The 23686-nt window shown below is 37.0% G+C and overlaps 2 protein-coding genes across 2 annotated transcripts; one reads left to right on the forward strand and one right to left on the reverse strand.

Moving 5' to 3' along the window:
• Positions 1-562: 562 nt before the first annotated feature.
• LOC122658821 (alkaline/neutral invertase A, mitochondrial-like) lies at positions 563-6746 on the forward strand. The gene is made up of 6 exons (XM_043853946.1): positions 563-1632; positions 2303-2468; positions 2700-2911; positions 4795-5288; positions 5478-5526; positions 6346-6746. Exons 1-6 carry the CDS (start codon positions 844-846, stop codon positions 6670-6672), a joined length of 2037 nt encoding a protein of 678 aa, XP_043709881.1. The 5' UTR covers positions 563-843; the 3' UTR covers positions 6673-6746.
• Positions 6747-20107: 13361 nt separating this feature from the next.
• Positions 20108-22165, reverse strand: LOC122657861 (gibberellin 2-beta-dioxygenase 2-like). The gene is made up of 3 exons (XM_043852657.1): positions 21790-22165; positions 20753-21104; positions 20108-20457 (listed from the first exon to the last, which is right to left on the reverse strand). Exons 1-3 carry the CDS (start codon positions 22137-22139, stop codon positions 20167-20169), a joined length of 993 nt encoding a protein of 330 aa, XP_043708592.1. The 5' UTR covers positions 22140-22165; the 3' UTR covers positions 20108-20166.
• Between the last annotated feature and the right edge of the window lie 1521 nt (positions 22166-23686).

Consider the following 23686-nt stretch of genomic DNA (forward strand, 5'->3'; position numbering starts at 1 on the left):
TCAGCTGTCGAAGCAAAATAACCAAGATTTCTCTGAGGACCCATTTGTAACACGTGTCAAAAATCCATTGGGAAAACTGGAGTCATGGCCTTTTCTCGATTTCCGCACATTTTTTTAACTCTTTTTCAACTAGCACCAACTGACTTTTCCAAATCCCAATATCTTTCAGACAAACACAACGCGCAAGTACCTACTTTTACCATTATACCCCTGAGCATTTCTTTAACCTTTTCCCCCCAAAAGCCATCATTTTGCTCCGGATCCGATCCACATTCCTACAGCAATATATTAATGTTTGCCGGATCTTCAGGTCGGACTTTGCAGCTATTTGCTTCGCCCAATTCACACATGGCCCGACACAACCAGAATCTAATTAGGGTTCTTTTGGTAATTTCAATCACCTCTTATCCTCTGAAAGTTCCCCCAAACAGTATATAATATTTTCCCTAAACACCCCCTCCTCACAAAAAAAACAAACAAAGAAATCTCCGTCGACGAACTTTCCATTACGCCGCCTATAAATATCGCAAGCTTCTCCTTCCGGCAAGATTAATTTCTCTTTTTACGTCTTCACCATTCTTCTTGCCGATCACGTTAACTGCCTCTTGCTGTAAGTAAAGGATAATTGAGTTTCTTTTTTCTTGTTTGATCATCCAATTTCTTTCTTTTTTTTCTCTTTTTGGATTCTCGGTTTCATTATTTATATAGCTTAGGAGCTCTGTTTTTTCAAATTTTCAAGATAAACAGAGTTGTAAATATACATATTTACATTGATTGATCTCACAATTCCTCGATTAGGTATAGTTACAATTTTTTCCTTTTAATTTCGATTCCTTTCGTGGTATGAATACTAGTGGTTCCATCGGAATATACACCATGAAGCCCTGTTGTAGAATCCTAATTAGATGCAGAAGTTCGGTCTTCTTCGGAACCTCACAGCCGAGATGTCATCACCATTTTGTTGATAATTTGCCGACTTTTCGATCCAAACTAGTCCAAGACCGCCAATTCCATCGTTGTTCTCCTCGACTATTTGGGTTTTCACGTCTAATCGATCCTAGTCAGAGACACTTCCGTCGTCTCGATTCCAGTTCGGGCCATTCTAGGGTTTCTTCCGATTGTTGTAACCTCGGTAGAGGTAGGGCTTCTTCTGTGATTTTGAATGTTGCCTCTGATGTGCGGCAACATTCCACCTCCGCTGAGGCTCATGTTAACGAGAAGAGCTTCGAGAGGATTTACATTCAAAGTGGCATGAATGTGAAGCCTCTTGTGGTAGAAAGGATCGAGACAGATGTTGGTGTTGGGAAAGAGGAAGAAGAACACAGAGTAGAAGATAATCGTTTGAATGTAGATTTAGGAAACTCGGAGGTTCTGGATGATGCTGCCGTCTCGACTCAACGAAGAGAGGTGTCGGAGATTGAAAAGGTGGCGTGGAATTTGCTACGTAACTCTGTTGTGGATTACTGTGGAAGCCCCGTGGGAACTGTTGCGGCTAACAATCCTGCTGACAAGCAGCCTCTCAATTACGATCAGGTCTTCATTCGTGATTTTATCCCATCAGCTCTTGCATTCTTGCTCAATGGGGAAGGGGAGATTGTGAGGAACTTTCTCCTGCATACTTTGCAATTACAGGTAAGCTTAAGACATTTTTAATCTTGTCATTTATTTTTTCCTCAATTAGCACCATCTAAGGCATATTTTATGTGTTTTTCTTTAAAGTAATTTGTTTTGTTTGAATAGAGATCAATGAGTGATTGTCACTGGTGAGTCATGAGGCCTTCTCTTAGTAGGGTGTTGACGTTGGTAACTGGTAGTTACCAACACAGAAATTGAAATAGGCATAATATCAAAACAAGAGATGCTAAGTAATTTTTGTTTACCATGATATCTCCTAGGTGGGAGTATTTGTCTTATAAAGCAGATGCCTATAGCTGTGCATCATATCACATTATCACGTATACTTTCTCCCATTACATACCAGAACTTCACTTCATTTGCATCTTATGATCTTGTAGGGGTAGGGTTTTTTTTTTTTTTTTTTTTTTTGGAGGGTGGGGGAGAGAATGGGGGAGGGAGAGTCATATTTGTCATGGGGTGTCATCGGCTTTGTTAGTCTTGAGTCCTTGACTTGGTAAATGTTAATTAATTCATGGAATCTTGAATGTTATTGTGGTTTATCAATTATTGATTAGCCCTTCTGTTCAATTTTGTAAGGCAGACTTCAAGGGCCATGCTTACACATTGTTAAAAGTTTGGACTTACTCATTGTTACTAAATTGTTTTGTTCTGTATTTTATTTCAGAGCTGGGAGAAAACAGTGGACTGCTACAGCCCAGGCCAAGGATTAATGCCAGCAAGTTTTAAAGTCAGAACTGTGCCCCTTGATGGCAGTAATGGAGCATTTGAGGAAGTCTTAGACCCAGATTTTGGAGAGTCAGCGATAGGGCGTGTTGCCCCAGTGGATTCAGGTTAGTGTTTTGTGGTTTCATATGCCAGCAGTTGAATCACTAAAGTTTATAGTTATGGTATATGGTATTGTTATGATTCATATGGTGAATATCTGGATGCTGTTGTGTGGTTCTTTAAATATTCCCACACCTTGTTTTTTTTTAACGTATTTTTTGGCTAGTTCTTGTATAAACATCAGTAATGGGATGAGCTCTGAAGAAAGTTATTTTGTATCTTGACTACTTTGATAGGTTTGTGGTGGATTATCTTGTTGAGAGCTTATGGAAAGATAACCGGTGATTATGCATTGCAAGAAAGGGTGGATGTTCAGACTGGCATCAAACTGATAATGAATTTGTGTTTAACTGATGGATTTGACATGTTCCCTTCCCTGTTAGTCACTGATGGCTCCTGCATGATAGATCGGCGGATGGGGATTCATGGCCACCCCCTTGAGATCCAAGTAAGTCAAGCTTACTTGATGTTTACATTTAATTGTTGATATGTAAAATTGATGTGAACCCTTGAGGCTTCCCAATGAGCAAAATGTGAACTCTAGGGCCAACATGCAAGGTGGATAGCGAGTTTTTAAATTTTTAAATTTTTTTTTTTTTGGGGGGGGGGGGGGGAGGGAGGGCAATACCTGAAATGGTATTAATGAATACAGCCTGCTGTGAACAAGACAAGGCGGTAAGTGCATGACTAAAAGCTTTCACTGGTGATCCTAGCCCTTCCAGTGGCAAAAATGGATAACTATATTTAAACACACTTAAGTAAGATATCCCCTCTCTTCAGTGTGTCATCTGAGGAGAACCAAATATGCATGCCAATTCCCCCCCCCCCCCCTCTCCCATTATAGAGAGTAAAATCAGGAACTGATGTTGTAACATGTTCTGATGTGTGTGCTAACCTTTATATGTATGTTTTTTATAAACTATCACTGGAATAATTTCAGGTGATAGGGGAACATTTAGGCTCAGGATCTTTTGTCTTCAAGGTTTAAACACATTTTTTGTAAAAACAAACCTGACAAGGACATTGTCAAGCTACCTACGTACCCTGGAATTGGGATCAAATCAGGCGTATTTCTGAAAGCTGATAACAAAACAAGGAGATGATAACTGAAAATAGGTGGAAGTATATATAAGGAACGGAAATTGGCTGTGTAAGTACCATGTTGCATAGGTACCCCAGGTGGGGATTAGGTCAAACGTAGTTCAGATATTGCAAACATTTACATACTAACAATGGTTGTAATGAGCATCGGTTAGAAATAAAAGACACTTACTAGAGGGAGTATTTACAGAAACAGGAGTCCTTACAAAAGAAAGTTCTGATACTTAGAGAACTCATGTTTGTACTCACATAGGTCTTCAGGTGCAACTAATGTTTTTCCGGACATTATCCTGATAGTAGAGCTAATCAGGAAAGTGGTATTGCCACGAGAGGCTTTATAACCTTCCAACAAATTTCCCTTATTGTTTCAAAGCTAATTTCTTGTTACACCTGACACTTTTTACCTTAATATGTTATTTTTCAGGCAATATTTTCACCTTAATATTCCAAAACTCAGTTAGGCCTACCTTACAGTGGTTGGCTATATGAAATCCTTTTTTACCATTTCCCTTCATTTAAAGACATATTAGCTGTAGCTCAGAAGCATTTATGTTCTTCCTGACCACTTCAAGCAAGTTTTTGTCAGATTTCCTTTTCCAATTAAACATTTCCTTCTTCTTTTTTTTTGGTATGGAAAACCCTTTCCTTGATTTATTTAGCCATAAAGGTTGCTAAGAGGATATCTTTTTCTGTGCTATCACACCTCTTGCTTAATTAAACATTCATCATTTATTAGAAAATATATTACTTCTTTTGTCTGTTGGAAACCTGTACATAGTGCTCAGGTCCACCCATTTTAAGTCTGACATCTTCAAATTCTACCCTGAAATTTGTTTGGGGATTCTCTCTATTATCTTAGCTGAAAGGATTGACTTCTGCCCACAAATCCTATTGACAAGTTGTTCAAAACTAATAGAAGGTTTGTTTTGTTGTTTTGACACTTTTGAGGGAATGATTGGGAAAGGTGTGTATAGAATCTTTTGACAGATTTTCCAAATTTGATCCTTGGGGGGGTGGGAGTGGAGTTTTGATCCTTTTTAACATGAAAAGTTTTGAAAGAGATTCTTTTTTATAAGCATAGGAAAATCATAAGTAACTGCTCAAGTTCTTTGTTCTCGTTAATCTAAAACACCCAGTCTACGTACTTATTATAATTCTTAGTCTGGCGTCTTTAATATTTTCTGTCTTGTATTTTGATAAGTCATCTGCTTAACACATTTGGAACTGCAGACCTTGTTCTACTCAGCCCTGAGGTGCTCCCGTGAGATGCTCTCTGTCAATGATGGATCCAAGAATTTGGTGAGGGCCATCAATAACAGACTGAGTGCATTGTCATTCCACATTAGGGAATATTATTGGGTTGATATGAAGAAGATGAACGAAATATACCGCTACAAGACAGAGGAATACTCAACAGACGCCATCAACAAGTTCAATATATATCCCGAGCAAATTCCTACTTGGCTAGTTGATTGGTTTCCAGACAAAGGTGGTTATCTCATTGGCAATCTACAGCCCGCTCACATGGATTTTAGGTTCTTCACTCTAGGCAATCTGTGGGCCATTGTATCATCTTTAAGTACTCCAAAACAAAATGAGGGTATTTTAAATCTGATTGAAGCCAAATGGGATGATCTTGTGGGGCATATGCCTCTTAAGATATGCTACCCTGCTCTGGAGTATGAGGAGTGGCGTATAATCACAGGCAGTGACCCAAAGAATACGTGAGTTTTTCTGCAGAGTTTTATGAGTTTCAGCAGGTGTCTTTCTATGCTTTATTGACTTGTTTTGGAGACAATTTGGGATGGAAAACACTATTAGATTTGAAATTCTACTTGCTGACAACATAGTGCTTATCAAATTCTTTACCTAGTTATAGATACTGAACTTCCTCAATATTTTCACTTATGCAGACCTTGGTCCTACCACAACGGTGGTTCTTGGCCGACTCTTCTATGGCAGGTATGCTTGGATTTGCTCTTCATATATATATATATATATATATATATATGGTAAAAAGTTTTGTACAACGCCAGCTCAAAAATGAAATTGCACCTCCCCTCACATATCATTGTTTATGTGAGGGGGTGATATGTCATTAATGGCACTGCCCCATTGTAGGAAACTCTCTCATATATATATATATAAAATCTTTTTTACTACCTTTTTTACGTTTTTTTACTCCCTCCTCTTATTTCTATTACTGTCATGGCCTCTTCGGATCCATGTAGCCGACTCCATTTAGTTGGGATAAGGTTATGGTTGTTGAATATTGTAATCCTATTTCTGTTTACTGTTTGCTTAAACTCATGATCAGTTTCGAGTATTGTGATTGGATCAAGATCCCTGGTGGATCCAATATCTGTACCAAAATAACTCAGAAATGGCGTTCCTGCTATCTGACATTTTCACTCAGGTTCAGATCAGATCAGGATTCCAAGTGGACATTCTGGGCCAGGATCCCGATCTCCGAGGTTTAAGTGGATCCTATTTGATGAACCTGACCATCATTACCACATTATTGCTGCATTTCATTGGAGATATATGTACTGATTTGCAGGAAAGTAGTATCCATTGGTAAGATAGATTAGGTTCATCCTAAGCACTTTATCCCAGGAGATCTAGGTCTGGACCCTTTGAATTCTGTTGAGAAACTTAATATTTGTCAGGTGTTGTGGGCCAGTACAGTGACAGTTTTGTCCTGTCTTTGGGTCTGGATTTTCGGGTCTTTTGTGTTTTATTGGCCTTGTTCTAATATTTTCTTCTGGGGGAATATTTCAGTTCACCCTAGCCTGCATTAAGATGGGGCGTCCAGAACTGGCCAGAAAGGCGGTTGATTTGGCAGAGCGGAGGCTCTCAGTGGATCAGTGGCCTGAATATTATGACACCAAAAATGGAAGGTTTATAGGCAAGCAATCCCGGCTGTACCAGACATGGACAATCGCAGGGTTCCTGACTTCAAAAATGCTATTGGAGAAACCAGAAATGGCATCCTTGCTGTGCCTGGAAGAGGACTATGAGCTGCTTGAGATGTGTGTCTGTGCGTTGAGCAAAACTGGCCGCATAAAGTGCTCCCGTGGTGCTGCCAGATCACAGATCCTTGTTTAAATGGGACACTGATCATTTGAGGGCCTTGTTCCCATACTGTACAGGGAAATATTACAGAACATAACAATAAGAGGTAAAGCATACTTTCAAGTTTCAAATCGGAAAGTGTGCAGTGAAGGTACTATTAAACAGCCCTTCCAAGATTAGATGATGGATTTAATCCATTTGCCTTTAAAGCCCACATTTGTTGTACACTATTTATTTGTTACTTACATTAATAGGCTGACCATGAACGGGGAAATATATGTATTTGAAGACTGGAACCCGAAGTGTGTAATAGTGCTTCTTTTATTTATCTTTTTTTTTTTTTTGGGGGGGGGGGGTTTAAATGTGTAATAGTATTTCTGGGTCCATACTTCATACCAGTAACAATTTTTCTTGCATAATTGTAATAATTTGGTCATATCTGAACCATCTAATGCTGATAACTTCATAGGATTTGTTCCATAGCTAATGGAAATCATACTCTGAATGAGTTTCTTGTTTATGCTTTTTTTTATCCATTTCTTCTGTATTTAAGCTCATGGATGTATCTATAACTTTAAGTCTTCTGTTTCGATTTCTGTTGACAAAAGGTTGGCCGAAAATGCGAGGGCTAATAGGTTATCTAGTGCTGACGATTTATCTAGTTTATTTTCTGCTATTTTTTTTTTTTTTTTGTAGAGTTCTTACCCCACAAAAAATCTAGATATAAAATAGGGTGCTTCTTCTTGTTATGTGAATTAAGGAGTCGTAATTTTACTTTTTTGGCCTCTTGTCTTATTTTTAAAAGTTATTCAAGGTTAGGATAAAAAGGGGTTTTCAATACCAGTAGAAACAAGAAAGTGACTCGTCATTATGATGTCATTGTCAGAAAAAAAAAAAAGAAAAAAAGTTATCTTAAAAAGACAAAAAAGTTATAATCTTATTGTAACCAACCTTGGACTTGAATCTACCCTATGTTTGATACGTCAAGCATAGACAAAGTTAGGATTTCTTGAACCTTTCTTCACCGTTATAGCCGATGACTTATAATCCATGTCTAATTATTTGACTATTCAATAAGACCCATCTATTGTAGATATTTTGGTCTTGTCCTCATCTTAGACTCATAAAACGTTTAGAGGATTCGTTCATAAAATTCTCATTGGAGGCGATCTCATATCTACACCTACTTAGGTCTAGCAAACTCAATATGCACTACAATTAACATACCCACATCTAATAATATTCTTGTCTAATTAAGAGTTTTATCACTCACCCTCAGTCCATTGCAGTGAGTATGTCTTTTTCATCTAATCGAAATAGGCATTGTCTTTGCCTATATCCGTGATGGTGACAGAAATACTAAATTTTACCACTCCATGACCAAAGCCAACCTTAAGAAAAGACACATCCTCTCTCTTTACAATGATGAAGGTGTCAAAACTGAAGACCCCATACTTACTGCTGGCATTTTCTCAAACCATCTCTCCAAGATCTTCACCTCCTCTAACCCCCTGGACACTTCCTTTGTTGAATGTTTATTCAATAAAGTCTTGGAACCCACTGATCACATCCTTACTGATGGTCCATCTCTGAATGAAATAAAATCTGCTGCTTTCTCTATTGGAGCTTTCAAAGCCCCGGATTCTCATGGCTACCAAGCCTATTTTTATCAAACCTTTTGGAACCTACTATCTGAAGATGTTTTCCAATTTGTCACCTCCTTCTCCAATGGGAATCTACCTACGGGATGTACCACACCCTTTTATGCATGATTCCCAAATTTGAAACTGCCCTGAAAGCCTCTGATTTTAGACCTATCAGCCTCTGCAATGTATCTTACAAGATCATTGCAAAAATTATGGCAAATCGATTCAGGAACCACCTTCCCCTCTTTATCTCTCCCAACCAGACTGCCTTCATCCAAGGCCGACAGATTTCTGATAACATCTCCATTGCCCATGAAATTTTTCATTACCTAAACACCAAAAAGAGAGGGTAAACTGGTTTTGTTGCTCTCAAACTCAACATGTCCAAAGCTTATGACAAAGTCGAATGGACAATGATCTACAAAATTTTGGGTTATCTTGGATTCTTGGATAAGTGGATCTCTTTGGTAAATTCTCTAATTAGCAGCACCTCTTTCTCTTTCAAAATCAATGGTAGTCATTTTGGCTACTTTAGACCTTCCAATAGACTTAGACAGGGCTGCCCCCTCAATCCCTACCTTTTCCTCCTCACCATGGAAGTGCTCTCTCACTTGCTTGAGGCTGTTAGGGAAACTGGAGCCTTTAAAGGGATTAAAGTAGCCAAAAGTGCCCTTGAAATCACCCACCTTTTTTTTGCTGATGACACCTTCATTTTCTGTAGAAACTCTGAAGAGGACATCCTCTCAATCAAAGCCACCCTTGAACTATTTTCTGACCTTATAGATCAAGAAATTAATTTTTCTAAACGTGAAATCCACTTCAGCAAAAACACCAGTTTTGATAAGAAAAGGAGAATCTGCTCCATCCTAGGCATAAAGGAAATGAAATCTGACTCTCTTTATCTTGGAACCAAACTGTTCCATCATAGATCCAAGGTCAGGGATTTAGAACCCATTGTTCAGAGACTCCAATCTAAATTAAGCTTGTGGAAAGCTAACTGTCTCTCCTTTGTAGGCAGACGTGTGTTAATTCAATCTGTCCTTACCTCCACACCTTACCTGATGTCATGCTTTCTTTTCCCAAAAAAAACATGCTCCTCCTTAGATTCTATCTATCTCAAGTTTTGGAATAATGACTCTCCAAATAAACACAAAACCCACCTCATTGGTTGGGATAAAATTTGCACCCCTACTACACAGGGGGGTTGGGTATTCACAAATCTCATACCCACAACAAAGCCATAATCCTCAAGCTTGGATGGAGACTCATCACAGAAGAGTCCTCCCTATGGGCTAAAGTGCTCAAAACCAAATACTTCCTCAAAACATCTATTTTCAAACCCACTGTGGGAAAGAAAAAAGAATCATGGGTCTGGAATAGTATTGCGATCTTGCTGCCTAATCTCAAGAAAATTGTGTAGAGGAAGATTGGAAATGATCAAGATACCTACTGTTGGTATGACCCATGGATCCCGACTACCCCTGATCACTGCTTACCATTGAATTTTTATGACAGATCTTTATGTATGGTAAGCGATCTCATCACTAATCAAAGTTGGAATTCAGTTTTCCTTTCACTTTTTTTTCCTAGCTGTTTCAACCATGAGATCTCTAAAGTGAATATTTCAGATTCAGAGGACAGCTGGAGATGCTCCCTAACAAATGAAGGAAGCTTCTCCACTCGACATGCAACAAACTTTTTAATTCCACAATTACAAAGCAAGACCCTTGTTTCCAAATGGTGGCGTTTTTTCTGGAAACTAAATATACATCTGAAATTTAAAATGTTTTTTTGGCGTGTCTTAAATGCAGGTTTACCTGTCAAGGCCACACTCTCAAAATGGATATCGATCGAGCCTACATGTGTTTTCTGTGGTGCTCATGATGAATCTCATTGGCATCTCTTTCTATCTTGTGAATGGACTAAGCGTATCTGGGTCTGCGGACCCCTCGGACTCAGAACTGAGCACCTAAGCAACTCTAGTTTGGCACAACTTTGTGCTTCCCTCTTTCAATCAAAAGCCATGGATAAGTTTGGCACAACTTTGTGCTTCCCTCTTTCAATCAAAAGCCATGGATAAACCAACTGCTTCTTGGTTTTTTTCTATTGTCATAATAACATGTTACTTCATTTGGCATGTAAGAAACAAAGTAATTTGTGGTCTAGCTACGGCTGACCCCACCCCCGTCCTTTTAAATGTTTTTAGATGGATTCTGGATCTAAATTTAGTCCCACCACGTTTTAATAATCAATTGATTGATCCTCTCACTTGCACGCAAAATGATTTTAAAGCTAAATCTCAAACTAACCTTGCAGTGAAATTACCTGTTTTATGTTGCGCAGGTCTTTGTGAACCTTCCATAGGCCTAATAAGATAGGCCTATTGCTTTTTGCTTGATGGCCAGAGTGTTTTAACATCTAACATCTACAGGATTTTCTTGTTCGACCAACGAAATGAAGGCTGAGCTCCTTGAAATCTTGCATGGGTGGAAACACGCTGTGACTGATAAAATCCATCTCAAAGAAATATGGATCCATAACCGTACTCTACACGGCTTTTTGAAATCCCAACAGGACAAGTGTAAATTTACACTGGAGAACTAGCTGAACTAACTTCAAACTTCTCCAGTGTAAATTTTAAGCATAAAAACAATATATGGTCTCGCACTCTACGTTCTTTAGCCCTTTTTTCTCTCACTAATAGAACATGTATACCACCCTTCCTATATGATGTACAAACCTTTTGCTCTCTCTAATCAATAAAAGGTTTTTCTCATAAAAAAAAAAAGGCAGTCTTTTTCATCTAATCGAAATATGCATATTATGATTGTACTAGTTAAATCATCCAATGACTTCGTTTTTACCTTTTGGATCTAATTCCATGGATTTCTCATTACATATGCTACATGTCCATCACCTTGATTCATGATTTAAGTCTAAAGCCTATACCTTTGCATATCTAATAAATAATTTTGGTGATCTAAGTCTTTGTAAGCATATTTGCTATATTCCTCTCCAACTTCATAAGTCGATAGTAGTGGTATCTTCATTTATGGGAGAATGTTCTTTGTGCCGTATTATAGGTTGCGCCCATGCACATGGGCCTACCACTCAGGGGGGCAGGGTGGTCATTGCGCCCACCCCCATGTGCCTGGGCACAGCCTGCACTACGGCACAGAAGACAGTGTCCCTTCATTTATATACTACCTTGCCAAGTTATGTCTAAGTTGTATATGTCTTTTTTTACCATTATAAATTTTGCTTTTATGATTTACAATAATTGTTTTACTATCACAATATAGATATATAGAAGGCACAAACTTAGGTAATAATGGTATATCTGTAGCTAAATTTCTTAGTTATATGATCGACCAAAAATTAAGGTGTTTCAATTCGCCAGATTGTCTCTTGCCTACCCATGGATTCAGCAATAGTTCGAAAGGTTGACTATTTACTGTTTAACAGATTTCTCTGAAAGCATCTCACCACCTAAAATGAATATATAACCACTAGTAGCAAAAAATTCTCTTGTATTAGAAATATAATTTACACAAATAACATAATAATGAATTTCATAACTGAATCGAGGCTCATCTTATAGATTCTATTCAAAATCAAACAATTAAAAAAGAAATTTGACACTTCTAATTAAATTCAATTGTCTTTCTAAATAGAGATTCAACATGCAATGTTTTCAATTCTCACAATACCCTCACAATTTGGGATTTTACTAGTATCTTATATACTCACATGCCAACTTTACAATAATAGAATGAGAATGCGTATTAGGAGAAAAGTTCTCACACTTACATAATATCTTTTAACATGAAAATAATCAAGTATTTTCATTTGTATGTTAACAATTGCATATTGCAAAATACAAGGTCAACTGAAGAAATTCATAGAAATTCAAATACCCCTTTCCATGCAATTTTCAATTTCAATTGCATGCAAAATACATTCTAAAGCATACTTGCAGATATCTATAAAAAATAATCTAATATCTACATGTATTATAACAAACAATGTCACTTAGCTTGAATAACCAATAAACTAAACCACTTGACTTTAACGGCCATCAACCAAAAAAAACAAAAAGACTTTAACCACCATTATATTAGAATAATTAAATTCTAATTTGATCTTGTGGGATTAATATTCAAACAAATTCGACTACTAAATAGAAAATCTCAAACATGTTATTGAACAAATTATCAATGAATATGATGCAACATATACTCACTAAAATAGTATTCCAATTTGATGATTGACTTGAATACAAAACCTTACAATTACAAAAATATCATTGGGTAACTAAAATCACGTTGCCTTACACTTGGTCCAAATAGCTAGACAAACTATAAGGTAAATCCATAAAATATAATTTGGCTCAAATGTCGTCTTGTCTTAACTAGATCACTTGATTGAAACAACCCAAATGAAAGCTTAGGCTGCATTTGTATGCATTCCAAGTTGATTTAACATTCTCGGATAATAAAAATAGTTATTTTTATCGTCTGAGAATGTAAAATTGACCTAGCATGCATACCAAACACAGCCTAAAGTCTTCAAACATGAATTTCATATTTTCCATGTATATTAATATAAATAACTTGTGAACACATTGTCTATATTCACATAATTTAGAATAAACCGAATCAAAAAGCAAAGAAGTATTATTTGGTTTAGTTAACGAATCATTCAAACTTAAAACAATAACTGCATCGACGAATAACAAAGAGGCACGCAAAATAACAAATAAAGAATTGACTCCATTATTATAAATCAAGTTATTGAATATTTTGAACAAATCCCAAAATTCAAAACTACCCATTATTAAATAAAGACTTGAAGAAATATATGGTTGATTTAGGCCCATTAGACCAGATTCGACTGCGTACAAAGGTGGGTCATCAGCTCACCTGGTCCCTAACCTGGGTAGCTTAGGCTTGACCACAACCCATGCAACAGTGGCTTAAAGTGTGGTCCTTGGGGTGTGTGGCTTGGCTGTAGCTTTGGTAGTACCAACGTGGGTGCAGTTGCAACAATGCTAACCCCCTTGTGGACATTGCGGCGAGTGGGCTAAGGTTGCTACAGTACTTAGTGAGTTTTTGCGCCATAGAAAAAGCCCCCATCACATGTAATCCATTAAACTACTCTTATGTTTTGAAAAGTCCCAAGAACAAAAATACCAATCATCTGTTTGTTAAAAGGCATCAACCAAAACCCAACGGTTGTAAAACTACAAATAGTGATAAACTATTAACTCTCAATTTTAATTTATGTTATAAAACATAAACATCAACCATTGCAACGGTTTAGAGAAACTAATTCATTATGGTAGATCAAAGAATGATTACAGTAACCATTCCAGCCGTCACAAATCTTAACAAAAGTAATCACTTAGCAAAACCCAAAAAATAATTAATCACAAAAAAAAAAAGTCCATTCAAGAGATGTGAGCCGTGGTGGGATGTGTTGGGGCAAAAATTTACCAACGTGAAAAGGCTGATTCATTCAGATCGACATTAGGGCCCAAGTACATTGCATTGCTAGAATCTATATTGTATATTTGAAATATGTTGATGTCCTTGCTTCTCTCATGGTATAATTCTCTTCCCACTGAGCCCCTCCCCCTACCCTTTCTCTTCGGTCCACATAGAAGAAACATAGGATTGATGACAATAGTTCATCACGGAAAAAAGGACTCACCGAGCCAAGATCATTAACTAATATTAAAATAATAATAAAAAATCTGTATACTTTATACTTTCCTCTGTTCTGTTGCTACTACCGGCCTTATGCTAAGATCGCATCATATAGATATCTCTTCAACACGACATAAGTCATCGAAAAGATAATCGACCAAAACATGAAAGCTAGGATCTTTTAGAGAATGAAATCATATTCGAAGAGTGCATAACCACATGGATAAGCTCACAGTAACTCATGACTTGGAACCCAGGATTTTCCTTGGGAGGTATCATCACACCCAAAAAACAAAAAAAATCATCTTTAGCGACCGTAAAATCCTCCACCATTCTAATAGTGGCGGTTTTTTTTTTTTACTGTCACCATATATACCATAGAAAGGGTTCTCTATTGACTCAAATGTTGTACCTATGGGATAGGGATAAACTGATAGAGGAAAAGGAGAAAAAAGATTAAAGATTTCACATAGTACTTTCGCGTGGACAACAACGAATTGTTGGTGTTCCACTGTCCTTTATCCGGGAGAAAACTTATCCTAAAAGTAAGAGAAAATCCCCAAGGAAATGATATATGGGGGCTAAGTTGCGGGACACTTCCTTTAAAACCATAGACACCCACCCCTACTGCACTCACTTATTGTGTCCCTTTGAGTAATTTAGAAGTTAATTGTACTTAATTGGAAAAATAAAAAGATCATAATATAAAAATTATAAATAAAAAAAGTTGGGATTATCTTTAAAAATTATTAAGAATTGGATTTGACCGTTCTCTATTTATCGGATTAAAAATAGATATTGTCAAAGATTATCTTTAAAAGACATGTCCAATAACTGTGTCTTTAATTTTCACAAGACATGTATGTTAATTAATTACTCGGACATGCCGTCCAATAGTCACATCTATTGGTCACTTAGAACTAAAATTAATATTTTAAATCATCAATTTAAAATCATTTAAAATTTCAATAGTCAATAAACATTGGACAACTTCACACATAGACATGCAATTTTGTGAACAAAAGAAATATATTTTGTTACACCGAGGAAGAGAAGGGCAAAACCATAAAAAATTCAGTAGCTAGGTAGGAACTGTTAAAGAAGAAGAAAAGAATTTCTCAATCAAATACACACAAAAATGCCAGAAACAATGGCTACCTAAACTTAATGACAAGAAATACCATGCCAACTGCACATGCAGGGGCCCAATTTGGCGTATGGTGATGGCTAGATTCAATCTTAGTTATATCTGTTTCAACAATAACAAGCCAAAAGTGATAGCTTGAACTAAATGCAGAAGCTTAATCATGAAGATCAATGGAAATACATTCAACAAGAACAAAATGGGTTAGTGATATACTTGAATTCATGTTTGAAGTAAAGTAATTCCTTTTTCTTGTTTTCCTTCACAACTTCATCTCTTGTGTTGATTGACCTTGTCTACCATCTTCTCACCACACCCTTAGGTTCTTTGTGCTCAACACTTAATGGGTCAGCGTGAGAGTACAGACCAAACCTACAATAAAATTGGTACTTCCTTTCTCATTAAAAGAATTATGTCTTAGGTCTACACATAAAACTGAATTTCATACCATTAAGGTGTGTTTAATATGACCTAATACTACGCTAATAATTAGGTCTGTAATAGGGTCGAATTGGCTGGGAATTTTCTCTTAGTTGGGTCCGGGTCTAAGCCCAGCCGACCTTGACTCAAGGCTTGAAAAATCCGACTCTAGCCCTGAGTCAAGGTCAGGTCGGGCTGACCTTGATTGATCTTGATTATGGGAATGGGAAAGGGAGATGCATGGACTAGGTTGGGTAGGTTCGGCTGGGTTGTGAAGAAAATTATTAATTTTACATAAAATAACACTATAATAAAATATATTATACCACTTACTATCTTTATATCAATATATTTTATAAGAAAGTGTGTGAGACATTTAAAGTTTTTAATATATATATATATATTGATGTAATATTTATTTTATACGATAACTTAAAATAGGGTTGGGCTCAGTTCGAGACCTCAACCTTGGCCCGGCCCAACCTTAACTCATAGTAAAAAAATTTCAGTCCTAGCTCGCCCTCAAGGTCAGGGTATCTCAGTCCTAAATCTTGTTTGAGCTCAGGACAGATTCGGGCTAATAGGGTCAAATTTGTACCATCCTACTAATGATCACTTACAAGTATTAAATCTAACTCATTATAGTCGCTTTTACCACACACACAAAAAAAAAAAAAAAAAAAAAAAACCTCATTATAATTACCTTGACCCAATTTATAAATATCAAATGGATAAGTCAGTAGATTCTATAATGCAAACAATAAGCCAAGGAGTACTTTACTGACTGATGGAACCAGTGTGGGAACCAGTGGGAACTAGGAACCTTCGTATGAGTCTCTTCTTCACCCATGCACCATTCCAATTATCTAATGGATAAGTTGGTAGATCCTTATTTTGATGACAAACCCATAAATAGAACTTTTCTAGCTGCAGAACCAATGAGACCCTCCATATGAGTCTCCACCATGACCAACTACGCACTATTCCAAATATGAAATGGATTATTAGTTCGTAGATCCTTGTGCAAACAATAATTGGCTCAGATGATTTAATGTTCTTAATCACATATGGGAACTCTGTGCCAAGAATCAAGATATATAATTACATTGGTTAGGAGTTACAAGTTGATCTAAAAATATATTTAAATAAATTGGTTCTTAAAATTGAATTTTATACCATTAAGGTGTGTTTAATATGACCTAATACTATACTAATGATTAGGGTTGTAACAGCATCGGGTTGGGTTGGAATTTTTTTCTTAGTTGGGTCCGAGTCCACGTCTGACCCTGTCTGGCCCGGTCCGACCTTGACTCAGGGCTTGCTTGAAAAATCCGACCTTAACTCTGAGTCAGGGTCAGGCTAGGCTAACATTGATAGATCTTGATTATGGGAATGGGAGAAGGGAGATGCATGGACTGGGTTGAGCAGGGTTCGGTTGGGTCAGGAAGAAAATTATTAATTTTACATAAAATAACACTATAATAAAATATATTATACCACTTACTATCTTTATATTAATATATTTTATAACAAAATGTTTGTGACACTTAATTTTTTTAATATATATAATATTGATATAATATCTATTTTACAGTATAACTTAAAATAGAGTCGGGCTCAGTCCAAGACTTCAACCTTGGCCTGGCCCGATCTTGATTCAGGATCAAAAATTTTCAGCTAATTCTGACCTACCCTCAAGACTAAGGTATCTCAGCCTAGATCCTGTTCGGGCTCAAGAGGAATTCAGACCTGCAGGACCAATCTTGTACCTTACAATAGTGATCACTTATAAGTATTGGATTTAATTCACTACACCTTAATTTGTCAACCCCTCTAAATCAGTTTTAGAAACCAATTGATGACATATGCATGATATGCTTACCCCACCTAAGAGGAGTAGGTGAAGTAGTGGGAACTTTAGTATGAGCCTCTTCACCTTTTATTGAGTCTCACCTTGACCCAATTTTCCAAAAATCAAATGGATAAGTCAGTAGATTCTATAATGCAAACAATAAGCCAAGGAGTACTTTACTGACTGACAGAACCAGTGGGAACAAGTAGGAATCAGTATGGGAACCATTGGGAACTGAGAACCTTCCTATGAGTCTCTTCTTGACCCATGCACCATTCCAATTATCTAATGGATAAGTTGGTAGATCCTTATGTAGATGACAAACACCATAAATAGAACTTTTCTAGCTGCAGAACCAATGGGAACCTTCGTATGAGTCTTCACCAGTACCATGACCAACTACTATTTCAAATATGAAAATGGATTATTAGTTGGTAGATCCTTGTGCAACAATAATTTATTGGTTCAGATGATTCACTGTTCTTAAGATCACATATGGGTTCTGTGTGCCAAGAATCAAAATATATAATTACATTGGTTAAGAGTTACAAGTTGATCTAAAATATATTTAAATAGATTGGTTCTTAAATAATAAATAATCCTCCACACATTTATTAAATTAGAGATAAAATGTAAATTAGTGGGTGATTAATGAATGCATTAATAACAACCTTTTTAAATGTGGAAATTTTCAAACAAAATTATCTTTTTTGAGACAGAAGAGTAGATAAGACTCACAAAGAGGGTTTGAATTGAATTTCAGTGGAGCCCAATTGATCACTTTGGTGGGTGAGTGCCACCCACGTATGTTTGAGTTTTGGTCATGTCATGGATGGTTGTGTATCACTCTGTCTTACCTATATATATGTTGCTAATAAATCTTTATTATTTTTTAGGGAGAATGTTCTCTGTACCGCAACGCAGCCTGTATTCAGGTACATAAACAGTCTATGTAGGAAGACAGGGTGGTCATTAATTGTTCCCATCCCCATGTGCTTGGGCATAGACGGTGCTACGACACAGAGAACAGCGCCCCTATTTTTAATTTATTAGTGTATGGCTCATGATGATGATGATATGTATCACATCATGTATATATATATATATATATTTCAGTGTTACCAAAGGTCTGCAACTTCTTTTTGAGATGAAAATGTTGGATCGCTTCTTCCCAACTAATTAGAAACAAACACACGTTTTGTAAAGAAAAGGTAGATAGAAAAGAAGTTGCAGGCAAAGGCAATGTCTTATCCCTACCTAACATTAATAATTATGATTCTTATTAAGTGCATAGGGTCATATAATTTCAAATTGGAAAAAGCTTTGTCACAAGCTACAACCAGATTGGCATTAGCTGGCTTGCCCTGAAACACTCAGTCCTTGACTCCATCCATCCATCAATCTGAGTTCCACACCACTATTACATCACTCTGCAACTTATAACCCCATCTCTCTCTCTCTCTCTCTCTCTCTCTCTCTCTCTCTCTCTCTCTCTCTCTCTCACATGAACATCAAAAAAACGAGCCAACGAGGTCAGATAGGCAAGGGAATTAGATTTACTGTTTTCTATCTTGGCTGTCCCCATGATTTAGACATCACCATTAATTTTTTTGTTTTTTTAGTTTGGTGTGGTGGTGGTGATGAGGGTGGGAAGGTTGGGGTGATGTACTGGTGTTGTGGTGTTGTTGGGTTTCAAGATCTTCACACTCAACTCAGACAAGAATACCGAAGTATTGGTTAGGGAACAAAAGAATTTCAAATAACTAACAAAAATATTAGTTATGATTTTTTGGGGTTTTTATTATTACTTGTTATTTTATTTGGTTTGTTTGTTAGAAATAAGATCGTGTTTGATCTAGAGAAGGTGGATCTAGTTTGGGTAATGAAGAGTATTGAAAAATAGATAATTGATTTAGACTTATGCCCCTTCTCATCTTCGTCCCATGATGTTGATTCTCATTTACCAAAATTCAATCATCTTGTTTTAATCTGTGCAAGATATCAGATACCATGAGTGAGTTCAATAGGATGGTCTTATATTTTTTTACTAGATGGCAAATTTGTTTTGTTTATTGCTGGGAATTTTAATTCGTCCCGTCATATGGAACCAGAATTAGTTAGTATCCATACAGGCCTCGAGCATGCGTCCAATCTTGGGTTGAAAGTTAAAGAAGTGTGGTGCTCCAATCAACGGATTGCCGAGTTTCTTCCAACTCCAACACGTAATCCTTGGCCTTGGTCTCTTCTCAAGGAATTTGTGTATAATACAATAGGACAAGACATTATGTTTAGTACTAAGGGAGACCTTTTTTGTTTTGCAGTGGCTTATAACCTAATTAGCTATGCTCAAGCAAGGAACTACATCACTTTATCTTTTTCTTAATTTTAATATATTTTATTTTCTCATCCAAAAAAAAAAAAAAAATTTAACATACTCCACAAAGGTCCCAAAATTTGCCAAAACATCTTCTAATACGTTAAATTCTAACCATCTTTGTTACACCACACCACTACAAATTCTACAACCATTGTGATGAAACCAAACACAACCAGCAATAATAGAAAATGGGGATACATGGAACAAAAGCAAAATTCCCCATTTAGATGGCTCTTGAAACAAAGATAATTAAAAACAACAAAAGAGATACATATATATATATTTATTTCACCCAAAGAATCCTTCTTCTCTTTCATCCATCCATTGTATGTACAGCAAGAAGAAGAAGAGAGATTGAAAATGAGGTATTGGGTTTTGGGTTATTGTGGAGGAGACAAAGATGCAGGCAAGTCATAGTGAGGGTTATGGGTCCTAAAGAGATCAACACGAGAGTCTCCTAGGCGTAGTGAATAAGCAGCCTTCTTGAACTCAGCCCAAGTGAAGGGTCTGTAGAGGCTAGGCGTCTCTGCTGTGATTGTCTCCGGAAGAGGAGAGATCCATGCGTGTAGTGATGGTGTCCCAAAGTACACCATTGACATCCTTGACTTCCTTGTGCTGCTACTCGTCATGGCCCTGTGCCTTACACTCACGAACCTCCCATTCGTTAACACCTGCATTAACTCGTCATTCATTAATGTGAATAGTTTGATGTGAAGATTTTATTTAGTTTCTAACAATTGGTATCAAAGCAAGATTGCCCCCAATGACTGTGTGGCGTAAACACAAGGTAGGGCATAATGAACGTCTTACCTTCATTCGGACAAAGCGTTCGAATAAGGATAAGACGATCATTGCACATCGCCTTGTATCTACACAGCACGGCTGTTGGGGGGTAACCAGCGCTGTAGAAGATCTGGAATAATGTTTGGATGCCAAAAAAAGAAAAGGTGAGATAAGAATACAAACCTGCAAAAGATCGCCCACGTTGACGCAGAAAGAAGAAGGGTCAGGTGGGACAGGGACCCATACACCATCTTCTAATGAGATTTGAAGGCCACCAACTTCATTGGATTTCAGTAACGTAAGTATCTGTGGGTCGGAGTGTTCACCAAACCCGACCCGGACACGGTGTTCCTTGATATCCCTAGCTGATGATGATGATGGATAGTGATTGAGCCTGATAAGGGAGTCACTATCAACGTCTCTGATGAGCCTGCTTAAGACTGACTTGTCTGGGACCCTCAACCCCTCTGCCATTAGATCCAATATCTCACATGCAAGTTCTCTAACTGCATCTATGTAATCATTCACCACAGAACTGCAAAATTTCCACAGAAAGATAAATCAATTTATAGAAATTGTTAGAAATGGATATCTCATATCCATCCTCAATCCTCATTTGTTGATCAAAATGTGGCTTTTGCTTTGCTTTATTTATAATTGATAAATAAATTTTGAAGCCCTGGATGTTAATTCTTCTTTTATTTCTCACCTACCCACTTGAAATCAAATATTTCTAAATGATTTCTCAACTTCTTCTCTACCAAATAAACCAGAGTATACTATACTCACCACCCATCATGGTTTCTTTTCTTTCTTTTTTGACCATATTTAGTATCTACCCATTACTCAGAAAATGGAAAAAATTGATTGGACACAGAGCATTCATCTCTCAGTTGTCATTCCTTCTGAGCATATTCTGTGTTCTGTGCTCTGTTTTCTGTGACAAAACAACTCATGGACATAAACCCAAGAAAAGAGATAAACTTCTCTAGTTGGCACTTATTTATGGAAACATTTATCAAGTTTTAATATAACAAACCATTCAAAACTTCAAACTACCTTACAAGAAAATGTCCTAAATGTTTCCAACTACCAAACTAGTTAGATTAATCTAATCTTATTTTTATTTAGAGATAATCATTGGTTTATATATGTTATTGGGAAAATAAACAATTAGGAAATTAATGAATTAAAGTATGAAGAGATTAGAAGTTAAAAACCTGAAATTGGAGGGGTCATTGGAAATAGCTTCAGAAGCTTGAGAAACAGAGAGAGGGTTGGTATGGAGAAGGAGATACTCAACTTCACCCACATCACCATTAAAGCCAATGTTCTTGCTTCCATAACCAAAAGGTTTAGCAGGTCCAGCTGCTATCTCCTTCTCAGTTGCTGGTCTACGGAAGAAGTCAAGACCTTCTTTCTCCATTCTAGCAATGATGTCATTTGGCACACCATGATTCACCACCTTAAAGAACCCATATTCTTGACAAGCTTTAACGATGAGCTCACTCACCTGTGACCTTTTCCGGGAGAGATCCACCACCGGAACATGTCCTCCACCACCACCCATAGTTCTGGTAGGAGAGGCCACCACCACCATTGCTTAATTCCTTCTACTTTTTCTCTCTATCTTTCTTGTTCCCTCTCTTTTCTTTTCCTTCTCTGTCTCTTTGGTCCCCCTATCCAGCTAATATATATATATATATATAAGAAAGCGTGGGCACTCCGTGTTTGTGTAGTAGCAGTAGTAGTAATAGTAGCAATGGATGGAAAGGAAATGAAAATGGGGGGTAACAAGAAGAAGAAGAAGAAAAGAAGATAAACACACAAACAGAGAGAGATAGAGAGAATATTTATAAAGGGAGGAATGGGTGTTAAGTAATTGTTAATTAAGGGAAAGTGAGATGTCATGGATTAAGGGAGTCTAGGGGGTAAAGAGGTGAACAAGTACAAGTTTGGACAAGGTTATATTAAATTTGAAAACAGAGAACGTTGACTCTTTTTTTTTATAATTTGAATTGTTGACTATTACTATTTTTCTCTATCACTAATTGTTTGATTAATTAACAAATTCATATTATATTATACTAAGTACATAATTACATCACTTTTTGGGTTTTCTTAAGTGCTTGACTTTGGAGTTAACACCTTTAGCTTCTAGCACGGGTTATTTGACCATCAATTTTCTTTCTTTTCTTAATCTCTCTGTTTAAACTTATCTGCTGGCTGCTGCCTCCACCCCCCACCCTCCACCCTCCTCCCACATCATCATTATCATCATCATTATCACTAATTAAACCAATAAAATTAAACTACATTAAAATTAAGTGGGAAGCATTTGGAGTTTAATTACTATGATTATTAAATTAATTTGAGGAACATAAAAAGGTAAAGGTCTATAGAAAGAAAGGAGGAAGAGTAGGAGGAGGATCCGACTCCTCTACTTCTGCCTATCCGATACTGTCGTGCAATCTCACACATAAACACAGTAAAAAGTATTGTCTTATCTCTACTCAGATAAGACATTCGGATAAGGATAAGACGGTACATTCTGCCTTGCAGTAGTAAGGGCAAGCGGAAGTAGAGGAGTCAAATTGATAGGAGCACCATCACCTCACCAATCACCATTAGAGAGTGAGAAGGAAGGACGGAATTGTGATTTGTGACCAGTGAGCGCTGTGGGAGGTGAGGGTACCTAATCTCCTACAACAACGACACTATTACTACTAAAAAGCCTATAGCTCTGGTCTATAGATTGAACAGAAACGGTTGTTGACCCCTAAAATTTTAGGTTGTGCTTTCCCATGCACCCACGGCACTTACTTCCATGGCAAGGACCAATGCCAATGGCCCTACTCTGAAAGGGAACTCTTACCTCTTGGGGACGTTTCGTACATCTCTCTCTCTCTATATATTTATATACTACTAATATAAACCCCTCTCTATCTCTATCTCTATCTCTATCTCTATCTCTCTGGTGTCAAACCCAGGTCCACACCAACAGGCCCAATTGAGTCCACCCAAATTAGACAAATATTAAATCGATTGTTTATTAAAAGGCTCGGTTCTCGGTTTTCCATTTTAGGTTTTTTTTTTTTTTAATATATATAAATAATT

The sequence above is a fragment of the Telopea speciosissima genome, chromosome 4, assembly GCF_018873765.1.
Source record: "Telopea speciosissima isolate NSW1024214 ecotype Mountain lineage chromosome 4, Tspe_v1, whole genome shotgun sequence".
Lineage (NCBI taxonomy): Eukaryota > Viridiplantae > Streptophyta > Magnoliopsida > Proteales > Proteaceae > Telopea > Telopea speciosissima.

Excerpts from the sequence above, each read along its gene's own strand:
- LOC122657861 (XM_043852657.1), bottom strand. The coding sequence starts at position 22,139 with ATGGGTGGTGGTGGAGGACATGTTCCGGTGGTGGATCTCTCCCGGAAA. Across the intron at positions 21,105-21,789 it reads AATGACCCCTCCAATTTCAG|TTCTGTGGTGAATGATTACA; the intron begins GTTTTTAACTTC and ends GAAATTTTGCAG. Across the intron at positions 20,458-20,752 it reads ACGTGGGCGATCTTTTGCAG|GTGTTAACGAATGGGAGGTT; the intron begins GTTTGTATTCTT and ends GAGTTAATGCAG.
- LOC122658821 (XM_043853946.1), top strand. The coding sequence starts at position 844 with ATGAATACTAGTGGTTCCATCGGAATATACACCATGAAGCCCTGTTGT. Across the intron at positions 1,633-2,302 it reads TGCATACTTTGCAATTACAG|AGCTGGGAGAAAACAGTGGA; the intron begins GTAAGCTTAAGA and ends ATTTTATTTCAG. Across the intron at positions 5,289-5,477 it reads GGCAGTGACCCAAAGAATAC|ACCTTGGTCCTACCACAACG; the intron begins GTGAGTTTTTCT and ends TCACTTATGCAG.